Genomic DNA, 21,675 nt, shown 5'->3' with positions numbered 1-21,675 from the left:
TCAGGCCAACGAAGCCACGCAGTGTCCTTTGCACACAGCCTCAGAGAGGAGCTGAAGTTAAGTCTGACCTTAAAGTGGGGCCGCAGCTTTGCAGGCAGAGGGGGAGGTCAGGGCATTTCAAACAGGGGGGTCAGCACATGAAAAAGTGTTGGGATGTGAAACTGGATGTCACCTCAGGACTGGGGACTAAGGTGCTGGAGGCGGGGGTCACTCCTGGCGAGACTGTGCTCCGTGGGCATTTCCACTCGGCCCTTGAGCTGGGGCACTTCGGAGCCTTTGATGGTTGTGGAAACGTGACTGATGCCCTTTCAGCACAGTCTGGGCAGAGTCGTTTCTGAGCCTGCGTGAAGCAGAAGAGACCCCAGCAAGGACCCCTTGTGGTAGGGCCCCAGGTGCAGGGACCCAGATTGAGCATTTGGGGCTAATTCCTGGCTCGTAAACACACGCCCATCGTGGTCTCATGTACGGCCTTATTTCATGATCTTATTTAACCCTTAACCCAATGCCACCAGCACTGTTACGTTGCCCATTTTTCAGACAGGGACACTTAGTCATTAAGGGGGCAAGAAACACGCTGCATGTCACGCCGCCCACGGGGGTGAGCTAGGAGCCGATCCCCTTCTCAACTGGGCGGCTCTCACTCTGCCCGTTCATGTGGGCCGGCGCACCGTGGGGCAGGGCCCCCCACCCCCAGGAGGTGACCCTGAGTCTAGTTCTCCTGCTTCAGCCGGAAGCATCTACCTGCCCCCCCAACCGAGGAATGGTCTTCACACACAGCTGATTCGCAGACAGTCCGAGCCTCTGTCAGGACCTCAGAGCCGGCGGCCGGGGCAGCAGAGGGCTCCGTGGCGGGGGTGTGCCTGGAAGGGGTCGACGCGCAGGAAGGAGCGTGTTTTCTGGGCCACGCAGCAGGAAAGGGCAAACAGTGGCAGCCTCCACCTGTCCGAGCGGAATCTGTCGCGAGGAAGGGACGACGGTGACCGCACCAGGAGGGATGGGGGGACTGAGTGGTGTTGGCCGCACGCTGGGTGCTGGGGGAGGGGGCAGATCTGGCCCCAGTACTGACACGAGGTCATTAGGCTGCATGTGCTGTTTACCCCCAAAGGGTGAGTGCTGTGGTTTGTGACAAACCTGTGGTCCGGGCCCCGGAGGGCGCGCAGAAGACTCGACTTGGACGCGTGGAAACCCTGCTAGGCAAGGACAGTGGCTCATTTCTTAACTTGTATCTTCTTCAGCGTTTATTGAGCCCCTGCTGTATGCACATACTGCTCTAGGTCTAGAAAATGCAGAATGCGCTGGCCAGCCTCTCAGCCCAACCGGAGTGACGTGGGTGCATGTGTGTCAGGCCCTGTGCACCCAGGGGCTCTGCTCCATACCCTGGGACAATCAGGATGCATATTCCCAGCAAGTGCCCGGAGGGGGGTGTCCAGCGGGCATCTGAGCTGGGAGGAGGAAGGGGAGGGGGAGGGGGAGGGGGGTTGGGGGGGGTTCCAGGGGGCATCTGAGCCAGGGGGAGGGGGAGGGAGAGTCCAGGGGGCATCAAACGTGTCCAGAGTGTGTCTCTGTTTTAAGACACAGGGTAAGAGTTACTTTCGTTCTCTTCTTCCCTCTTTCAAAAGATTGGAGTTTTCTGGAGAATCTAGGTTTTGAAAGCAAGCGCCTATGAACGGCCTTGGAGGGGAGGGGACGGGGCAGCACGGGAAGTGCACCCAAGGAGTCCATACAATCCATGTTAGCGGGCTCTCTGCAGATACTGAGGACTGATCATTTATTTACTCGACAGTAAATAATTTTTGCTGAGCACCAATCAGGAGCCGGGTTGTGTGCGGAGTGTAGGAGCTACGACAGCCAACCAAACAGCATTCCTGCTGACAGAGAGCTTAGCCAAGAAAACCATAGAGAGAGCAAGGATGGAGACCAGGTGGGGACGCGGGGAGAGCCGGGCACACAGCGTGGCTGGATGCCCTCTCCAAGCCAGGGCTGTGGAGAGCACATCAGGCAGAGTGAGGGGAACGTGCAAAGGCCCTGAGCAGGGAAAGAGAAGCTTGCTCGGCAGCGGAAGGAAGTCAGAGCCCTGGAGCATGCAGGTCAGCAGGCTGCTCTCACTGAAAACAGGGGTGGTGATGCCATCCCCCCCACTGTGCTCTGAGTACAGACAGACCTCTCTTCCTCGAAGAACGTGCGGGTCTCTGAAATACACAGGAGAACCTGTCGTTTACAAAATTATAAAATGCAAGAGCCTGAAGAAAACCTCAGAAGAGCCAGGATGCAACAGAACAGGATGTGGAAGGTTCTGGCGCCCAGGCGCAGGCCACCAGTCGGACATGACAAGGAAACCGGGCAGAGAAGCTCCTGAGCGGGACTGGCGATGCACACGTCCTGGAGAAGGGCCTCCAGGGCTTAGGGCGGAGGACGGAGGTATGGGGTGACAAGGGGCAGGTGACCAAGAGCAAAGTTTCCCCCAGAAAACCCAGAATAACTAGGAAGAAAGCAACAAAACCCAATTTACACTAAAAGCATTCATGCTTGCAGACTGGTTCCTGAACAAAAACCTCCAAGAAGGTACGGCATCCAGAGAAACCCTAAGTGAAAGAAAACTGTACGATACCAACCCTGAAAGCACTCTGGGGGCGGGGGCGGCAGCGGGGCCCGACTGCAGACGCCGGGGCAGCGGGGGGAGGGGGGGCGCTGGACTCCAGACGCCGGGGCAGCGGGGGGGGGGGGGGCGCTGGACTCCAGACGCCGGGGCAGCGGGGGGAGGGGGGCGCTGGACTCCAGACGCCGGGGCAGCGGGGGGGGGGGGGCGCTGGACTCCAGACGCCGGGGCAGCGGGGATTCCGGGCTCCAGGCGCCAGGGCAGCGGGGCCTGACTCTGGACACTGGGACAATGGCGGGGGGCGGGGGCGAACCCCAGACACCAGGGCAGCGCGGGGGGCCTGGACTCCAGACGCTGGGGCAGTGGGCATCCCAACATGCAAATGTGTGCGGCAAGAACCATGAGTTGTGGTTAAAAAAGATGAAAGGGCCTCAGTTTGGAGCCAACTTGGGGCAAGCTTTGTGGCCGGGGGGCAGCTGGCCACGAGTCCACGCCGAGCTCTTTCCGACCCAGTGGCCGCCTGAGACCGGGGCAATTTCATTCCTCTACTTCCTGCAAACGCAGCACACGTGTGTGCAAGGGACACAGCGGGTGCTCGACCCTCCTGGGTGTGAGGGGGCCCCGGTCCTTTTACCGCAGAGGAGCCTCATTCTGAGTCTTACAGAACATCTCACACACACACACACACGGAACTCCAGTCCCACCGCTGACAAACCACGATGGACCCTGGCCTTTAACACCTCGTGCACCCCTTGGTCTTGCAGCATTTGGATGCAAATCCCAGACATCATGTCATTGCCTTCAGAGTCCATTATTTCCTCACTGCCAGTTACACGTAAGTGACGGAGCACTAAATTCTACTCCTGAAATCATCACACTGTATGTTAACTACCTTGCATTTAAATTTAAAAAATAGTGGAAGAAGAATTTAAAAAGCAAAACAAAATATAAGGGCTCTTAAAAAAGCAGACCATGTAAATTAAGTGACTCCTTCATAAATATCAACTCTCTACAGTGTGTGTGTGGACTCCGTGTGGATTAGAACCCAAGCCACGCGTTGGGACGCGTTCATCAGCTTCTTGGGTCTCTAATCACGAGGTTCCCTCTGTTTCCCCCGTCTCTCCCGCCCAAGGTGCAGCCACTGCTCCTCTCCACAGCCCCCAGCCCACCCTCCCACCGCACGGCGCGCTTATTTCTGAGAGAGTGCAGGGGAGGGGCAAGGAGAGAGAGAATTCCAAGCAGGCTCTGCATGGACAGGGCGGAGCCTGACACACGGCTCAAACCCACGAACTATGAGATCATGGCCTGAGCCGAAACCAAGAGTTGGATACTCAACTGAGTCCCTGGGCGCCCGAAGAGCCGCATTTTAAGCAACTACATGGCTGACTCAACTGTTGGGGTTCCCGGAGATGCCTGTGCTGGGATGAGGGGACCAGAGGCAGGGGTGAGTGGTGGCCCCACTGCCCTTCTGCTGAAGTGAAGGCCCGGCCACTCATGCTCCCTGAGGGAGGAGGACTGGAGTCCTCAGTTTAAAATGGTATCTTTCTTTTGTCTGGGGCACAAACTTACTTAACAGTGACAAAACCACCAAAGGCCAGAGGAACGAACGGCAGGTAGACCACGGTGGGTGGGGCTGGGAGACCCCCCAACCCCAGCGGGCACCCCGAGCCCTGCTCCTGCCTGGCTGCCCTCACCTTCCCAGGCTGTGGGCTGGGCGGGTCCCCAGGCGTCCCCCACGGCAGAGCCCCGCCACGGACCGGCACGTGCCCACATGGACATGTGCTCTGGGACACGCCAAGTCCAAGTACGCAGAGGAAAACTCCCAGCCGCAGAAACAAAGACCCCCGGGGCTGTCCGGAGCCCTGGCCAGCACCACGGCCGCTGGTGCACCCCTCCCGGCAGGTGAAGGCGCTGGATCTCCTTGGGATGACTTGTGAGCCCCCGTGGGCGTCCCCGCTCAGTGCAGCTCACAGCTGGCCCTCCAGGCTTCCCTCCCCAGACTGCTGTCTCCTTTTCCCGAGGCCTCGGCCCTTCTTTCCTGGTGACACCGGGTGTTGGCTTTTTTCTTCAAATGCCACCACTGTTACTCTCCTGTGACTCGTCAGAGCACTCGGAACCCCAGGGCCTCCGAGACAGAGGAGCACCCGCAGGGAGGGGCCCAAGCAGCTGAGATGCACACAGCTTGTCCCCGCCCTCCTGCGTGTGCGGAGCCCACGGTGTCGTGCAGGTGTGAGAGCGAGCAGCAGCCCAGGAGCACGGCCCCCCCGCCCAGCCCAGACAGACCCCTGCTACCCAGAGCGAGCAACACTGCGAGAAGATACCGAATTAGCACTGAGCCCTTCTGGAAACCACGGCCCGAGAGGCTGCTGGTCTTTAAGATCTCACACTGACCAGATCCCCGGCTGTGCAGTCTCCTTTCTGTGCCGACAGGAGCGTCAGGGCCAGCCCTCCCCCGCTTCCGAGCGCAGCCGCTGGAAACTCTGGTTGCTGCTGTTCTGGAGAAAAGCAAATAGGCGCACCTACGCTCCCCTTGCTGAAGAGAACAACGCAACGAAGAGGCTGTGGTTCCTACACCCCCTCCCTGCGCCTACGGGGACACCCCCGCCCATCTCCGCCTGTCACCAGCAGTGACCATCATGCCCAATGTGCAGGCCTACTGGGTGCGAGCAGCAGCGAAGAAGGCCCAACTCTTGGAGGAGGAGTCAGGGTCGGGACAACACCCACGGACGCAGTGATCGCCCGGACCCGGCCAGGGCCGCGGCTCCACCCATCGCTTCTCAGGCGAGTGAGTGATGTAACCAGACACCCCTGCTGCAGCCGAAGGCCACGTGTGCGGCACACCGCCGTACCGGACACGCTACTTCCAACTAATTAGTCCAGGAAACAGGGAGGGCGCGAGGCTGCTTGTGCCATGGATGGAGACTGGAGAGGGGACGTCTTTCACTCCCGGTGCTAATTCAACAAGGACGTGTCTCAGCAACACGTGACGGAACAGCGCAGGCCCCGGTCCAGGCCGGCCTCCCTTCTCCACAGGACGAACCAAATCGGCCGCAGCGCCGTGAGCACATCCTAGGTCACCTGCGGCCCAGAGCCCGGCCAGCACCACCAGCAAGGGTGCTAAGGGGCCAGGCCAAAGGCAGCGGGAAGAGGAATTCACCCCCTGCACCCACAGCCTAAAAGGAACAGCCTAAAAGGGTAGGCTGGGTCGTCTATTCCCCCGGGCAGCCTCCTAAGGCCTGACCGGGCACGCCGAGCGACCTGACACCCAGTGTCCTGCGCCCTACAGGCGGTGGGGGGCATCGCACCAGGGAACGAGTGTACAAAAAGGAGTTTTATTAAATGAAAGAGAAATCTGCTCGGTGGGTCAAATGCGAAATAGATATACAAAAACTTTACACCCGTGTCCTGGAGGAGGAGGGCCCCGTGCGCCACCCGGACCCGCGCCCGCCCGCCCGCAAGAGGCTGTGAGGGGCGTGGCGATGTCTTTGGCACACTGCCTCCAGGGACACTGTCCCTTAGAAAAGTAGACTTTCTGTAGTAAAACCTCTAAAAACACCTATTTCTGCAAAATTATGTGTTTTTGTATGTGGTGCTCTGCAAATATACACGTCTTTCTGGAGGAAAGGAGACCCCATCCAAGGGCCCACGCGGCCGGGAGCCATCTGGGGACGGAGCGAGACGCACACGTCCGCCGCGTGCCCTGCAGGTCACATGAGGTCGTTGAGCTCCGCCTCCAGCGCCGCGGCCATCTCGTCCGCCTCCGAGCTGCTGCCCTCCTCGTCCTCCCCGCTGGTGTCCCCGCTGGACGCGCTGCCGGCCTCCTCCTCGGGCAGCTTCCGCTTGTGGCCCCTGCAACACAGGCGCATGCTGTGACACGCTGGCATCGGGGGCGGGCGCACACCGGCACACACGCACCCGGGACAGCACCTGGGACATGCACGCACACCAACACACATGCACACACGCACCCAGGACATGCACACGCACCAGCACACATGCACACAGGCACCTGGGACATGCACACGCACCAGCACACATGCACACAGGACATGCACACGCACCAGCACACAGGCACACACGCACCCCGGGACGTGCACCAGCACACACGCGCCCCGGGACGCGCACACACACGCACCAGCACACATGCACACAGGACATGCACACGCACCAGCACACAGGCACACACCCACCCTGGGACGTGCACCAGCACACACGCGCCCCGGGACACAACACGCACCAGCACACATGCACACAGGACATGCACACGCACCAGCACACAGGCACACAGGCACCCCGGGACACACATACGCACCAGCACACATGCACACACGCAGCCGGGACAGGCACCCGGGACAGGCATGCACACCAACACACACGCACACAGGCACCCAGGACACCCACACGCACCAGCACACATGCACACAGGCACCCGGGACACGCACCAGCACACCAGCACACACGCACCAGCACACATGCACACAGGACATGCACACGCACCAGCACACAGGCACACACGCACCCCGGGACGCGCACCAGCACACAGGCACCCCGGGACGCACACGCACCAGCACACATGCACACAGGCACCCAGGACACACACACGCACCAGCACACATGCACACAGGCACCCAGGACACGCACCAGCACACCAGCACACACGCACCAGCACACATGCACCCAGGACATGCACACGCACCAACACAGGCACACACGCACCCTGGGACGCGCACCAGCACATAGGCACCCCGGGACGCGCACGCACATGCACCAGCACACATGCACACAGGACATGCACACGCACCAACACACAGGCACACACACACCCCGGGACGTGCACGCACACGCACCAGCACACATGCACACAGGCACCCAGGACACACACATGCACCAGCACACCAGCACACACGCACCCTGGGACGTGCAAGCACACGCACCAGCACACACGCACCCCGGGATGCGCACGCACACGCACCAGCACACAGGCACCTGGGACACGCACACGCACCAGCATGCACAAACCCGGGATGCGCGCACACACACACCAGCACACATGCACACAGGCACCCCAGGATGTGCACACGCACCCCTCCCCCGACACGCAGGCATGCACTATGGGCTGCATGCATGCTGCGCAGTGCTGTCCTTTGGGGCCATCGCTGCAAAAGTGCTGTCACAGTTTCACTGTGAGAAGGAGCTGGATCTGGTGGCCATGCCCCAGAGATGACCCAGCAGTCACAGGGTCAGGGAGGTGACAGAACAGCCATGACCCTGGGGCACACGGGGCAGGCCTGGAGGGCGCACTCCTGCTGTCGCGCCCGTCCCCTCCTCCCCGGGAGCCCTTGCAAACTGCCTTCTCCCCAGAGCTCCAGACGCCGTCACCCCGATCGGCCCCAAGAAGAACCACATGCGAACAAACACAAAGCACGGTGGGAGAGGGCAGCTCGGTGGTAGGAACTATTGGTGCCACTTTGCAGACACGGAAGCCAAGCCACCTCCCAGGGCACAAGACGGGGCCGTCACCCGGTCCGGCCTAAAAGCCCCGCTTTCCTCAGGTGGCCATCAAGACGAATGACCCCGACGACGAACTGAAGCTGCGAGGGGACACGCTGTTCCACACTGACCGCCAGCCAGGGCAGCCGCCTCCGCTCTGGGGACAGTGTTGGCAGACTGGGACCAGAACGGGCCCGCGGCTTCAGTCGGCCAGCGGCCAGCGGCCAGCACAGCACTTCCCCCCCAGGAGGCGCCCGCTGGTCCCGAGCGGCGCCCCCACGCTGAGGAAGACCGGCCTGACCACATGTGGCCGCCCCAGGTCTCCCCTCACACAGGGGCACGCGCGCCTCGCAGGTCAGCCCCCCGCCCCGTGTGCTGTGTGGTGGGGGTACAAGCATGCCTTGAAGACTTTCTGGATCTCACACACACAGATGGCAGCCACACACGTGCGTGTAGATACCGGGGCACACGCAGGCTGGAGACCACGGGTGCTGGTCGTAGGAAAGCCGCAGAATTGAAGAGAAATCCCGCCAACGAGAGCAGACGGACCCACGGAAGACACTTTGCTGACTGACCACCGTCCTCCGAGAAACAGGATGTGCTGCAGGGGCGGAGGCGCCGCGGAGCCTGCCGGGAGCTCCCGCGAGGCCACTCGCAGAAGCAGCAGCCCCTGCACCGTCCCTCCGCCCTGGGCTCTACCCTGTGCCGCCAGGGCAGAACTGCCTCGTCCAACTCATCAGAGCACTTTATCACATGCTGGGCATTCGGTCCAGATTTCAAATAGCTTATTTTCACATCGACTCAGTATTTCTCAAAAACACGTTTAAATTGTTACAGAAAACGTGTTGGGCTCAAAACTGAAGTGGAGAGTGGGTTTCTCTCACAGCATCTGACAATTAAGAGACACGGGTTGATCGATTAGGAGAGCTCTGGAAAGTACACAAGTAAGAACAGTGTAAAGGGGCATCTGAGCTCAGCAATGTTTCAGGGAAGTTACCCCAAACACTAGGCCACACGGCCTCCTTTGCCCTTGGCCCCCCTGGAGGGCAGCTCGGCCTCCAGGTGCACCCAGTGCAGCCTGTGGAGACGTGTGCGTGGCACCAGCTCTGCGCTCAGGGCCTTTCCGGTGTTAGTTGAACACGGGATTCCCGGCAGCGCCAATGCATTCAGGCACAGGAGCCACAAAGCGCCCTTCCTGGTGCGAGGCGGGGCGTGTGGTGGGCCTGCAGTCGCGCCTGCCAAGAGGGTCCTGGAGACCTCATGCCCGGCACACGTTCGCACGGAAGTGGCTGCTGGGCCCCAGTCCAGCGGCTCACGAGCCCCAGCTCTCTCTGGGGACACGTGGTGTAGAGCCTCCCCTCCCCGATCTCATGAGGTGGCGTGTCCAAGCCTTCAGTCTCAAGAGCTCTCTTTCCGAAGCACAGACCGCAGTTATTTTTCAGGTGTGTGCTGGAATATATTTGTGCTTTTCACGCTCTGAATGGCGAGAAGTCTTTGGACTATCAGTACACAAAATGAAAAGTGACCGTGTATCCCAAGGTCACAAAGATTTGTTTTCTTCCCGATCTGTGAGTTGGCTTTTGAATACGTTTCCGAGGCAGGGCTGAGATGAATTCTACATCTGGACATCTAACTATGGCAGCACCATTTACTGAAAAGAAAACTTAAAGAAACGTCTATACTAATACATATGCAGATATAAGCCTACAAAATTTTGAAGACAAGAAACCCCCCTAAAAGAGAGTCGTGAAAGTCTCTGGGCAAAAGAGAGCACAAGCAGAGCCCCAAACCTGAGGTCAGGAAACTATGTGCAAGACTAGGGCACGTGTGACCCGAGCCTATGAAATGGAACACGCTTTCGCAAACTGGTGACACAATAAATAACCTGAGAGAAACGCTCCCAAATCAGAAAACAGGAACTGATAGAATAAACTCAAAATGGACAAAAACCCTGAAAACGATACCGGGGAATGTAGCTGAGGGGATCGGTGTGACTGCTCAGGCTGAAAAGTGAACAAGAGGCCGGCACCCCGAGGTCCAGGGAACGGCATCGGTGGCCGTGGCACGTGGGCTGCGTGGCCCGTCCAAGCACCCGTCTGCAGGGCCAACATCAGCCTGAGGACACAGACAACTCAGCAAACAGTGAATTTTGGGTAAGATATCCTGAAACAAAAGCTATTTTTATGCACAATTACTCTGAAGTCTCTTGGGGGACTCCTTTTGCTCAGTGGTGACAAAACAGAGATGTGTTTAGAAATGACACGCAGACGTAGATGAGACAGACACTGGTAAAAATGTCAGGTGGCCACTTAGCTCCCATAAAAGGGGGTCCGTCCTGTTCAGGCTACTGTGAACACCAACAAGAATAACACCCCCTGGGCACCGCCCAGGAAAAAGCTGGTGGGCCCAGGCCTCACAGGGACACAGCTGGGGTCACAATGCGTGTGCGGCCCATGGTCCCCAGGCCTGTAGGAACACGTCCCGTCCCGGCTGCTGGTGAGCGGCACTGGTGTATCTATCCAGAACAGCAGTGACTCTGAGTGCACTTACTTAAGAGAAGGCAGGAAAATACCGGCTGCGCCCCACCCTCTGGGCACCCAGCCCGGGGCCCACAGAGTGAGGCACCGCGGTGGGACAGTGAAGTCCCGGCCTCCTTCCAGGGTGCGCTCACCACTGTGGGCTCCCCGTCACAAGGACGCGTCACCCAACTGAGGGCACGCCACCTAATCGAGCTGCGCTCTCCGGTCAGCGCGGCACAGCAAGGTCTCTGGAAGTCACAGGCCCTCCCCTTCTCCCCCCCCCCCCCCCCCCCCCCCCCCCCCCCTAACCCCCCCCCCCCCCCCCGGGTACACAAAATGGGGGTAATCCTATTTTATAATCCTCAACTCATAACAGACTCCACCTTTGGTCCATGCATGGCCTGCTTTAATTTTCTTCATNCCCCCCCCCCCCCCCCCCCCAACGCCTCCTAAGGCACATGGTCTGCTCTTCGCCTGAGAGCCGGGCCCACATCTGCTCCCCACTTTCATCATTTTCACAACTTGAAGCAAAAAGCAAAAGCAGAGGAGACAGTGGCCATCAGGGACACGGGCCCCCAGGCCCAGGGAAGAGCCGGACCCCCTGCTGAGGAGAGACTGGGAAGCCATCGAGAGCCTCGAGGCAGGGAGCGCCTGCTGGCAGGGCCAGGTGGGGACAGGAGGGACCCCGAGGGCAGCGCCAGGGCAGGGGAGTCAGCCGTCCAAACAGCCGTCTTACAACAGCGATGCTGTGGGATAACGGCTTCTATGGAAACACGTGACCCGCACTTGCAGAGCGTCTGGGACAGCAGCCGCCGCACCTGGAGGCTCACTGCACAAACGTCGTGTTCACAGACCCCTCCTGATGACGCAGCGCGCTGGCATGGGGTGACACGACCGTCATTTCCACAAACCGTGCAGTGGGTGTCGTGGCTCCCATCAATGGCTGAGGAGACCGCACAGCCACATCCTCGGGGGGCTGGACCCCACACGACCCCACACAGGTGACAGGGTATGTCAGACAGAGTACACCCATCTTACAGACCAAGGACTTTACCGACACAGGGTCGTCTCGCCGGGAAGTGACAGAGGGAGCAGCCCCAGGCGGGGTCGTGCACGGCGTCCCACGTGGCTCAAGACCGGGGAAGACGGTCAGCGGCCCAGGTGGCAATGCGAGTGTTAAGGTTGGCCTCACGCTTTCTGTGACAAAGCGTGAAATGAGACAGACGCAGAAGAAACCTTTACTCTTGCTAAATAACACTTGGAGAATATCATATACAGCACGACAGAATTCTAGTAACTAAAAATTATCTCAAGAATTGGAACCGGCATGGGGCGCCTGGGTGGCTTAGTCGGTTAAGCGTCCGACTTTCGCTCAGGTCATGATCTCGCTGTTCGTGGGTTCGAGCCCCTCGTCGGGCTCTGTGCTGACTGCCAGCTCAGAGCCTGGGGCCTGTTTCAGAGTCTGTATCTCCCTCTCTCTCTGACCCTCCCCTGCTCACGCTGTCTCTCTCTCTCTCTCCTAGTAATAAATAAAAAAGAATTGGAACCGGCATGCAGGCCGTGGCTAACGGCTGTGGATGGTCAAAGCTCCATCTCCCGTCAGCACAACGCACAACATTCACAGCCCGGGACGCAGTGCCACCTGCGAGCAGGTTTTATGTGGAAAAAACCGAAAGCTGAAAAAACCTCCAACATCCAGCGAGGAAAACAGCAAGAACAGAATAAACTTGCTCCCTGACACTCCAGCTTCCAGCACACCGCCCACTGGTGTCTCAAGCGTGTGCCCGTTAGGAACGCGGCCGTCTCGGGGACTGCGGCAAACACCCACGCCGGCATCTGACCGACGACTGCCACACAGAGCCCACAGAGCAAGTACTTTCCAACTCGTTGCTTAAACCTGCTCGGTTTTCTGGCAGAAAAAAGCCACAACGCGACACGCAGCGAGGTCACTGTCTCAACTAACCCGTCTCCTGCGTCTGTATGCATGTGTGTGTGTGTGTGGCACGGCCAGGTCTGTGTCCTGCAGTACAGTGACGTGCAAGGCCGAGGGAAGACGCACCCTGCGTGCACCAAGTATGGCCAGCAACGGGCACAGCGGGTGTGTGCTGGCCCTTAGGGCAGGCTGGGTGGGGACCCAGGCGACCTGTCACCTGACACGCGGGCTCGGGGTGCAGGCCGGCAGCCACCCCCCTGCACGCGGTCGTGCCACTGCAGCGGCGGCCCCAGAGGGCACTGGCTGCAGCCGCCCAGGTGCGAGGTGGGTGTCTTACTGAGTAGATAAGAAGTGGCAGCTGGGGCACGGAGCTCAGGGTCACGGGCACGGACCCGCGGGAGCTGCTGCTTCATGCGAACAGCACAAGAAAAGGGCTCAGAACGACATCAAGGCCTCTCACCTGAGAAATGGGCAAAAGCGTTAGATTCGGCAGTTTTGCTACGAACCCGGTCGGAGCCCCCTCGCAGAACGCACGTGAACGGGAGGTGGGCTCCCGGCCCCCGCCTTCCCAAGAGACACGTGAGTTCCTGTCACTGAAAACCGGCACGTGGAGAATTTTCACAAGCGAGACAGGAAGGAACCGTGCGCAGGGTGCCCCCACGTGCCTCAGGGGCCCCGGCCGGCGGTCAGCGTGCAGGCTTCGGGAGAGGACAGTCCCCGGAGCACAAGTAGTTGGATCACATTTGTCGCAACTGGCTCTGAAAAGCCTGCCGCCTGACAGGAATTTACGTGTTATGAGACAACTTCTAAACCCCTCGCAGGGACGGGCAGGACGGCCTCCCTTCACCGCCAGGTCCACGTCCACGGTGCAGCTGCATGGGCACTGCTGTCGGCAGACGTGTGGGCTCACGGGCGGTGACCCCACATCGTGCAGGAAGGAGTTCTCGCGTGGGGATGGGGTGGGGGCCACCCATGCTGAGCACAAACGTCAGTGTCACAGTCTGTCCTCGGGTCGCACACCCACGCACACTGGTTACGGTCATGTTCAGAGGCCCTCCTGCACTTCTGATCCAGTTCCTTCCTTCCGGAAGTCAGCACATCCAACGTGACACCGCAGAACGGGACCCATCTTCTCAGACTTCCTCCCCACGCGGACCCACGTCATGTGGTCAGAGCCCGGTCAGACACAGGTGCAGACTCGCCGCTCAGCTCAGGGCCTGCGCTTCCTTCGTGCGCTACTCTGCTCCCCTGCAGTCCATCTATGTGTGCTGCAGACTGCTACAATCGCTGCCTTGTCACCTTACGTTTTGTAGAGAAGCCGAGAAAACACGGGCACCCTTAGACACGTCGCGCTATCCTTCCCATTTACTGTTTCTTCTGAGGCCTCTCACTCCCACAGTCCGCGTGGGCGCTGGCAAGCATCACACTTCAGGTTCATGGATTATGTCCACGCACCCGCACACAACTGCTTTTCTATCCGCTCAGGGGAGAAAGGAGAGAACTATGAGTTTTTACTGCTGGTGACCACACGCTCACGCCCACGGGGCTCTCACATGGATTCCCGGCTCTCCCTGGGTCAGCGGCTTTCAGATCAAGGTGCTCCCTTCAGAGTTTCCTGCAAGGACAGCGTGCTCTCTGTTCCCCGCCGGGGACACCTTCTCCGAGCTTCGTTTCTGCAGGGCCTTGCCTGCCTGATGGCCTGTTCTCCTGCGTGAGCGTGCCGCCCCGGGGGCCCCTGTGGTGTCTGATGAGACGCAGCTGCCGGGCCCGCAGGCCCTTGTCCGGCTTGCACACTTGAACCACGACGTGTCTGGGTGTGGCTCCCCGTGCTGTAGCGATTTCGGGACGTCTTAGATGCTCTTCTATCCGGTCTGGGAGGTTTTCTGCCCATCCCCCTCCGCGGGCACGTGTGTGCACTTCTGCCGCCCCTGCTCATTCTCCCTCCCATGGTTCAGATAGACCCCCACAGAACGCCCACCTCCTCACTGTACTTCTCAGCATCATCCGTGGGCTGGCTCTCGGCCTCCCACATGGCTCCTCTGGCCCGGAGTGTGCTTGGGGTGGCGGCCAGGAAGCGCTCTGGGAGCTGTGCTGTCAGGCCGTGCACCCGGGGCCCACCTCTTCCTGGCCAGGGCAGCCACTGCGGCCCAGTGACCGGTGAGCCCATTTTCCTCCGTCTGAAGCCCCGGGCACAGCCCGTTAGAAGAGAAAATCACGTTAAAATGAAGCCACGGTGACACCAATGGTCGCCTATCGTGTTGCCTGGAAGCTGCCACCACGAACACCGTGCCACCGGACAAGTCGCCATAGAGAAACGTGAGGCCTTCTGTGCAGGCACACGGCCACTAGGTGTCAGCTCAGACACGCACGTGAGCAGACACACATATGCAAGCACTAGAGCACACACCAAGTGTGGCCAGTGCACATGCAAGCACGCCCAGCGCACACGGGTGTTCACTCGTTTTGTGTGCAATGGCAGGAGATGAAACCAAGTACAAACGCAGAGGTGGCTCCTGAAGCATGACGGGGGCGGGGCCACAGCCCTGCTCCACACCCTCAATTCCGTCCCCAGGTCCCAGAACCACCGCTGGCCACGCGGGCAGAGATGCCCCACTAGCTTCCACAGGGAAGGATGTCCTCGGTCCGACAAAGCCCCCAGACTCCCGTCCCAGCCACGTGTGTATCCTGTCCCTTATGACGACACGCCTACCCGGGGCTGGAGAGGATCCTGCCCAGGTCCGCCGGCACCATGAGCACCTTTCACGTGCACCAGGCCTTCTGGAGTCTTGTGAAAACTGCCCTGCACTTGTTTTTTACGTGACAGAGAAAACAAGCTCAAGCAGAGCGGGCTGCCGACCACCGAGAAGCCACCAGGCACCCCTGGCCCGGCCGACGCCACCACACAGAGGTCCTTGGGCGGGTGGGAGGCGGGCTTCTCGGAGCCCCAGGGGGACCCTGCACGGAGATGAGGACACAACTCAGCACAAGCATCCTACTTCTTGTGACAGTTCTGTCCTAAGACGACTGGACGGCATTTCAACGCGCTGGAAAGGTCTGCTGTGGGGCCAGCCTTGTGCTCGGACAGCTGGTGTCCAACACTCCTGCACACAGGGGCAGGACGGAGACGCCGTCCGCAGGGTCAGGCTCTCAGAGCAGCGGGTCCACGCCAGCACTGCATGCAGACAGACCCGGAGCAAAGCCGTCCGCACTCCGAGAGACACGACTCCCTCCCTGGCTATGATGGCCCCGCCCCACAGTCAAGCAAGTAAGCACAAGGCGAGGAAGGCCTTTTCTGACGTGCGAAGTTTGTCTGCCTTCCATGCACACGCTCCCACGAAGCCCCTGGAAGATGCATCTGCTCCACCAAAGGAAGAGAACAGAGAAACAAGATGCTGGAGCCGGGGAACGTGAGTGCCTCTCCTGAGGCGGAGGGGCCTGGAGGGGAGGCTCGGGGACACTGAGGGACAGCACTTCTGGCTTTGGGAGGACCGAATGCGCCGCTGTGGTGAGACACGTAGAGGAAGGCAAAAAGGAAAGAAACTGAGCAAAGAGAACATAGCATGATGATCAAATCCAAGTGGGACAAAAAGGTGCTTCAGAAAAGACGAGTAACCCTGGCATGCTGTGTGGCCTGGGGCAAGTGTGGCTGCGTGGACACCAGCCACCACCAGCAGGCACGGTCACATTAGCCGCGCCTCACACAGCTGGGTACGCGGTAAGTCACCAACTATGAAAACGTGCTGGCGGTGCTGCCGTCCGCCCTTTACCGCGGGACCGCCAGGTCACGCAGGCACACGCGTCACCACTTACACAGACGCAAAGGGCTTTGTATGGGGAAAGTTAGGTCTCCACGAGTAATAACGGAAACAACAAAGACTCTAATAAAAATCTACATCCTGCGAACATAACATTCTGAAAATGCCAAAGCTTGAAGAATGCGATGTTAGCACATCACACCTGCAGACCTCACCTGGGTGCGCCCTCACCTGCCCCGCCCCCCACGTGGACTCCCCCCTCACCTGGGCCCACACCCTGCCCTCTCACCTGGGCCCCCGGCTGCCTGCTGTGGTTCTCTCGCTGGACGCCGTGGCCTGCAGCGTGGCCCGGGGCTCCCGGGGCAGCGGCCGCCCCTGCCGCTCCTCCTCGGGCTTCCGCTTCTCGCTGTCGCTGTCATCGCTGCCCTCTCCTAGGATGTCATCCACCTGGCAAAGGGGGACAGTCAGGGCACACACCCAGTGCCTAGAACCCGACCCCTACGGCAGACGCAGCGTGGTCCCGCCTGGTCCCGACCCCATGCCCTCGCCTTGAGCACAGCTGCGAGTCCAGGTGCCTGCCAGGCAGAGTCCGAGGTCTGTGGTGGCCTGGACCTTGTCGGTGGCACACGAGGCGGCCAAGAAAGCAGAGAAGGCCCAGCCCGTCCCTCCTCCGGGGCCCTCCTGGGATCCCAGGACCCCGAGTGTGCCCCTGGGGAAGGACACGTGGAGCGCGGGACGGTCACTTCTCGGCGGCGTGATTCTAGAGGGATGTTCCCTCCAGGGCACTAAGACTCAGCCTTCTGCTCACGATCGGGGGCTGCAGCACTTGACTGTTTTCTGGGAGGCACTCCACAGTCTGGGGGCGGGGGCGCGCGGCTGCCGGGGCCCAGCGGTGTCCCGGCGACTCACACAGGGTGCTTGTCCCCTGCCTGCTCCAGGGCACTGGTTTTCTCTCACAGAGCTCACATTTCACCATTTACGGATGTGCCACGTGAGGGCAACGGGAACTAGTGGCCGTGGGTCCCAGAGTCAGCCCTCTCTGCGCCCCTACAGCCTGGGGGAGGTCTGCTTCCCAGCTGCCCAGGGGCGCCCACTGAGGTGACGAGAGCTGCCTCCTAATGCCCGTTTGTGCCACAGAAGGAGCCGTGACATCAGACTTGGGGTGAGCGTGGAAACTGAAGACGGGGTTCTAGACTGGATCCTGCTTTCCACCTGTCTGACCTTGGTCTCTGAGCCCTTCTCTCAAGTCCATCCTACCCTTTCAGCAGACTCTGGAAAATGATAAAAATCCGGTGGAAAGGAGAGAAGTAAGGAAAAGGAGGTCCCTCTAACACCACTGCAGAAACGTGCTGCCAATTCCTCTGGGTGTCCAAGCACCCACTGCCAATGACACATTTGGAACACTGCTGTTTTCTCAAAAAGTGCTGCTTCCCTGGCACAACTGAAATTGCTAGTTTCCTTGGTTCTAACTTAATATGTGCTGGAGAAACTGCACAGCCCCCTGCCGGGTGGGCTGGGGTCTTACAGCACACGGGCAGCGCAGCCAGCCTTTCGCAGACTCGCGTACGGTCACAGCGGCACCAGGAAGGCAAATGTTCACGGACGCAACTCCCAGGCGCAGAGGCTCTGTGGCAACACCTCCGTAACTTCCTAGACACACGCACGGGCGCCTGAGAAGCGTCAGGATGCGTCAAGACGGTAACATCAACTTATTTAAAAAGGCACAAAGTGGAGTGTAAAGATGACCACGCTAACACATGCATCGCTCGGGCCCTAGGTACCAGGCTTCAGAGCTGAAGGTGTATTTTCCCCAAAAACACTGGAATAAAATTGTCTGTGTGTAGGAACTTTACTCAGAAAAAGCAGTGATGTCAAAAATCCTGTAAGTCGACATAATTACATTTTTATGACCTTGAACTGGATCATTATTTAACAAGTTTATCTGATTTTTGGTATGTTTTCTTGTTTTTTATTTTCACTCACCTGTAAGTTACCTTTTTTAAGTTTAGAAAAAGCAGGGAGCTTGAGTGCATGAGCAGGGGAGGGACAGAGAGGGAGGGAGGGAGGGAATCCCAAGTAGGCTCTGTGCTGTCAGCACGGAGCCCAACACAGGGCTCTAACTTATAAGACTGTGAGATCATGACCTGAGCTAAAACCGAGAGTCGGACACTTAACCGACTGAGCCACCACGGGGCCCCGTATCCGACCCATAACACTGCTCACGATGGCTACAGCAGGAGATGTTCATTGGTCCTTGTCTCTGGTTCCCAACATCGAGCCCCTAAACCCCTTCAACCTGCCTGGCTGATGGCAGCATTTTTTCCTAACGAGGCAACTGCACGTGGCTCCTGGACGGGGCTGGTCAGCAGAGCAGACGCTTGGGGCCGCATCCTCGGGGAGGGGAGGGAGCTGGAGACTGACCAGACTGGAGTTCATGACTCATCACGCCTCCTCCATGCAGCCTCCATAAAGGTCCCCAAAGCAGGGGGTTCAGGGGGCTCCTGGGTGGCCCACTCCACCTCCACGGGGACAGAAGCTCCTATGCTCGGGACCTGTGTGGCTCTTCACCGGGCCGTTCCCGTGTCTGGTCATGTTCTTTCTGACACAGTGAGCCGCTCAGCGTAAATAAGCATGTCCCTGACTTCTGGGAGCCGTCTCAGCAGATGATGGAACCCCAATTTGCAGCTGGCCGGTCACAAGTACGGGTGACAACCTGGGACCTCCCCCTCATGCCTGGCGTCTGATGGGGGTAGGTGTGTGGGTCCGGGCAGTGTCAGAGCCGCTGTGTGGCCCCCACACATCTGGGCAAGAGCAGAGGGGCGCTGTGCTTTCCTAGATGAGTCTCAACAGCCTCCCGTCGGCCCACCCTCGACAAGGGCTGGCAAGGAGGGTGTGAGGGCACCGTTTCCCCCATGAGCAGCCCACGCGCCGCAGGGACCCGGGACTGGCTGCAGCTGGGGGGGCGCGGGGTCTGTGGGAACCCTGACGGTGTGCTCGCGGTGGCTTTCAGACGTTTTGAACTTGGAACTACAGGGATGTGGTGGCAACTTAAAAGTTAAATTGGCAACTTAAAAAAAAAAAATTTTAAAAAAAGCTTCTTCCAGAAAACAAAGGCAGGCAGGTGGTTAGAGGTGTTTAACTCACGAAAACTTTGATTTTTCCCATGGACAACCAGGGGCAGCCCCTGGGGAACCTTCCGGCAAGGCTAGACGCCCGCAGCCTCTCCTTACAAAGGGTCAGGTGCCTGCCTCCTGCCCCTCGCCAGTCTTGCAGCATGTTCAGGGACAGGGCTGTTCGCTCCTCTCCTCCCCTGCAGCAGGCACCCCCACGGGGCCCGTGAGCTGCTCTGCGTGGACGAGGCCTCAGGGTCACTGAGGGACAAAGCCTCTGACTGACAGAGAGGACATCCCGACACGGAGCACCTTCAACCTGAGACCCGTGGTGGCTCCCAAGCTCACCTGCTCTGGAGGACAACAAATGCAGGTTGAAGTCACCATGGAAAACAGTGTAGCGACAGTTAACCGAACAAAGCTATCACCAGGTCAGTCACTGTAGAGGTGACATGCAGACGGACGGACGGACGGGGTTTGCTGCTGAGCTAAAGGCATTTAACAGACAGCACGGAGCTAATTCTAAGTAGCTGCATTCAGGTGTCGCTGCTACATTTACTTAGCTGTGTATACTCTATGTTGATGAACAAGCTTATTAGAATTATCAGTGTTAGGTCATATTTATCAGAATTATTAGTATTAAATTTTGCTCTGAAAATATTTCAGGCCTTTAAATCTGCATCATGCCTTTTCTAAAAAAAGGAAGGAATTTTAAAAGCCAGTTATTTTAAACACGACCACCAACACACACAACCACAACCTCCGGGTGCGCCGTGAAGTGACCCAGGGACCTGCTGCTGGCGGAAAAGAAGCCTCCCACCGCTCCCACGTGGCGCAGCTCACCGACGTGCGTGTTCACTCTGCCAGGGGGTTGGGAGACTCAGGAACATTCTGTACAGCCAAGCGGGATTCGTGTATACACGTCAGAAGCTGGTTGTATTTAAATTACGCTTCAACTTGCTCTTCGTCTTTCTGCTTTACTCATGTATCTGCTTCAGAACAATGGACATTCTTCCAGCACCTTCTCTTACAGAAAGTCATCTATAACGTATCACTTACTTTATAAATACTATTTAAACGCTGCTAGGATAAAAATTTCAGAATCCTGAAGAAGTGGAAACGCTCATTCTAGAGTGACGGAACTACCAAGGCCTCTCTGACAAAAGGCCCACGCGGATCACCTCGAACGCCCTGGAGAGCGTCCCCATCACCGCCCTGAAGACGCAGGACCAGGAGGAGCTGCAGACCCCAGGGCCGTCACACGGCGAGCCTCACCGCCCAAAGGGCTGCCGACACAGGGGAAGAGATCCAGCCGTCGTGAAAATAAGCATTTAAACCCTGCAAGGACATGCTGCTCACCAAGTGCGCCCGGCGCCTGGGATTACACTCACGTGCCTCGCCTCCAGTAACTCTTGGAATAATCTCCGGCCAACGAAAAGCAAGTCCCGCCACACGGCCTGCCTGGGGCTGCTTCTCCGGACGTGAGCGCAGAGCCCTCCTCAAACTCGGCCTCTCCCGCACGGCGGCCGTGGCCCCGGGGAGAAGGGCGCTGAAAGCAGACATAGCACGTACAACAGGACTCTGCTTTCCGGAAGTTCGACGACTGCTCAAACCAGCTTGCAGCATCAGAAACCAGAAGATTTAGGCTTTTCACCAAATCCTGGAGGTTTCTGGACACCGTTCCTCCAAGATTCTGTCCCGCACCCATCTCCTCCCCCACTTCGGGACTCCACTCACTCACTCACACTCTCACACACACGCGTGTGCTGAGTGAGGCTCTCTGATGCTGACCAGACGTGCCCTGTTTGTGGGCTCTTTCCTCCTCTTACTAGCACGGTCTCCTGCCAATTTTGGGGACAAGTGTACGGCAAGCGTACTTTCCAGTTCTGGAATTCCCACTGCTTGATCGTCACTCTGCATTCACCCCAGGGCCGTTCCCTCCTCCTGGGGAGCACGGCCACCGAGCCGTCTCACGGCGCTGGACCCACGAACTCAAGTCCAGGGTGGCTTGTGGGACCTCCACTGGCCTCACCCTGACTGCGCCCCGGACGGCTCCGATGCCGCATCTGCCTCCCACCACCCTGAATGCGCGCTTGCGTTTTAGCAGAGTCAGCCTGAACAGGGTGGGTAAGATGGAAAGTTCTGCCTCACCTTCCGTGGATGCTGTCTGTCCCACATCTGTGCCCCTGGGGGTGAGCCTGGAGCTCAGGTCGGCTCCTATGCAGACTCAGGGTGCCCTTCTCTGAGAGCCCGAGCTGTGGCCCCACATGGT

General features: G+C 59.0%; 1 protein-coding gene across 2 annotated transcripts in view; it reads right to left on the bottom strand.

Annotated features, from left to right (window-relative positions):
* Nucleotides 1-5,912: 5,912 nt before the first annotated feature.
* Nucleotides 5,913-21,675, bottom strand: part of CTDP1 (CTD phosphatase subunit 1) — a 50,502-nt gene continuing 34,739 nt past the window's right edge. Inside the window, exons 12-13 of one of the 2 annotated variants that reach the window (XM_039245827.1) lie at nt 16,583-16,740; nt 6,208-6,445 (exon numbers count right to left, since the gene is read on the bottom strand). In XM_039245827.1, the coding sequence (XP_039101758.1) occupies nt 6,304-6,445; nt 16,583-16,740 (300 nt within the window). In that variant the 3' untranslated portion in view covers nt 6,208-6,303. Of the gene's footprint in view, nt 6,446-16,582; nt 16,741-21,675 lie in introns of both variants that reach the window. The other variant, XM_039245828.1, reaches the window with a different exon arrangement.

Source organism: Hyaena hyaena, unplaced genomic scaffold, assembly GCF_003009895.1.
Source record: "Hyaena hyaena isolate Hyena2069 unplaced genomic scaffold, ASM300989v1 scaffold_267, whole genome shotgun sequence".
In the NCBI taxonomy this organism is placed as follows: Eukaryota; Metazoa; Chordata; class Mammalia; order Carnivora; family Hyaenidae; genus Hyaena; species Hyaena hyaena.
The sequence above is the reverse complement of the archived record's forward strand: the minus strand, read 5'-3'. Positions and strand labels throughout refer to the sequence as shown.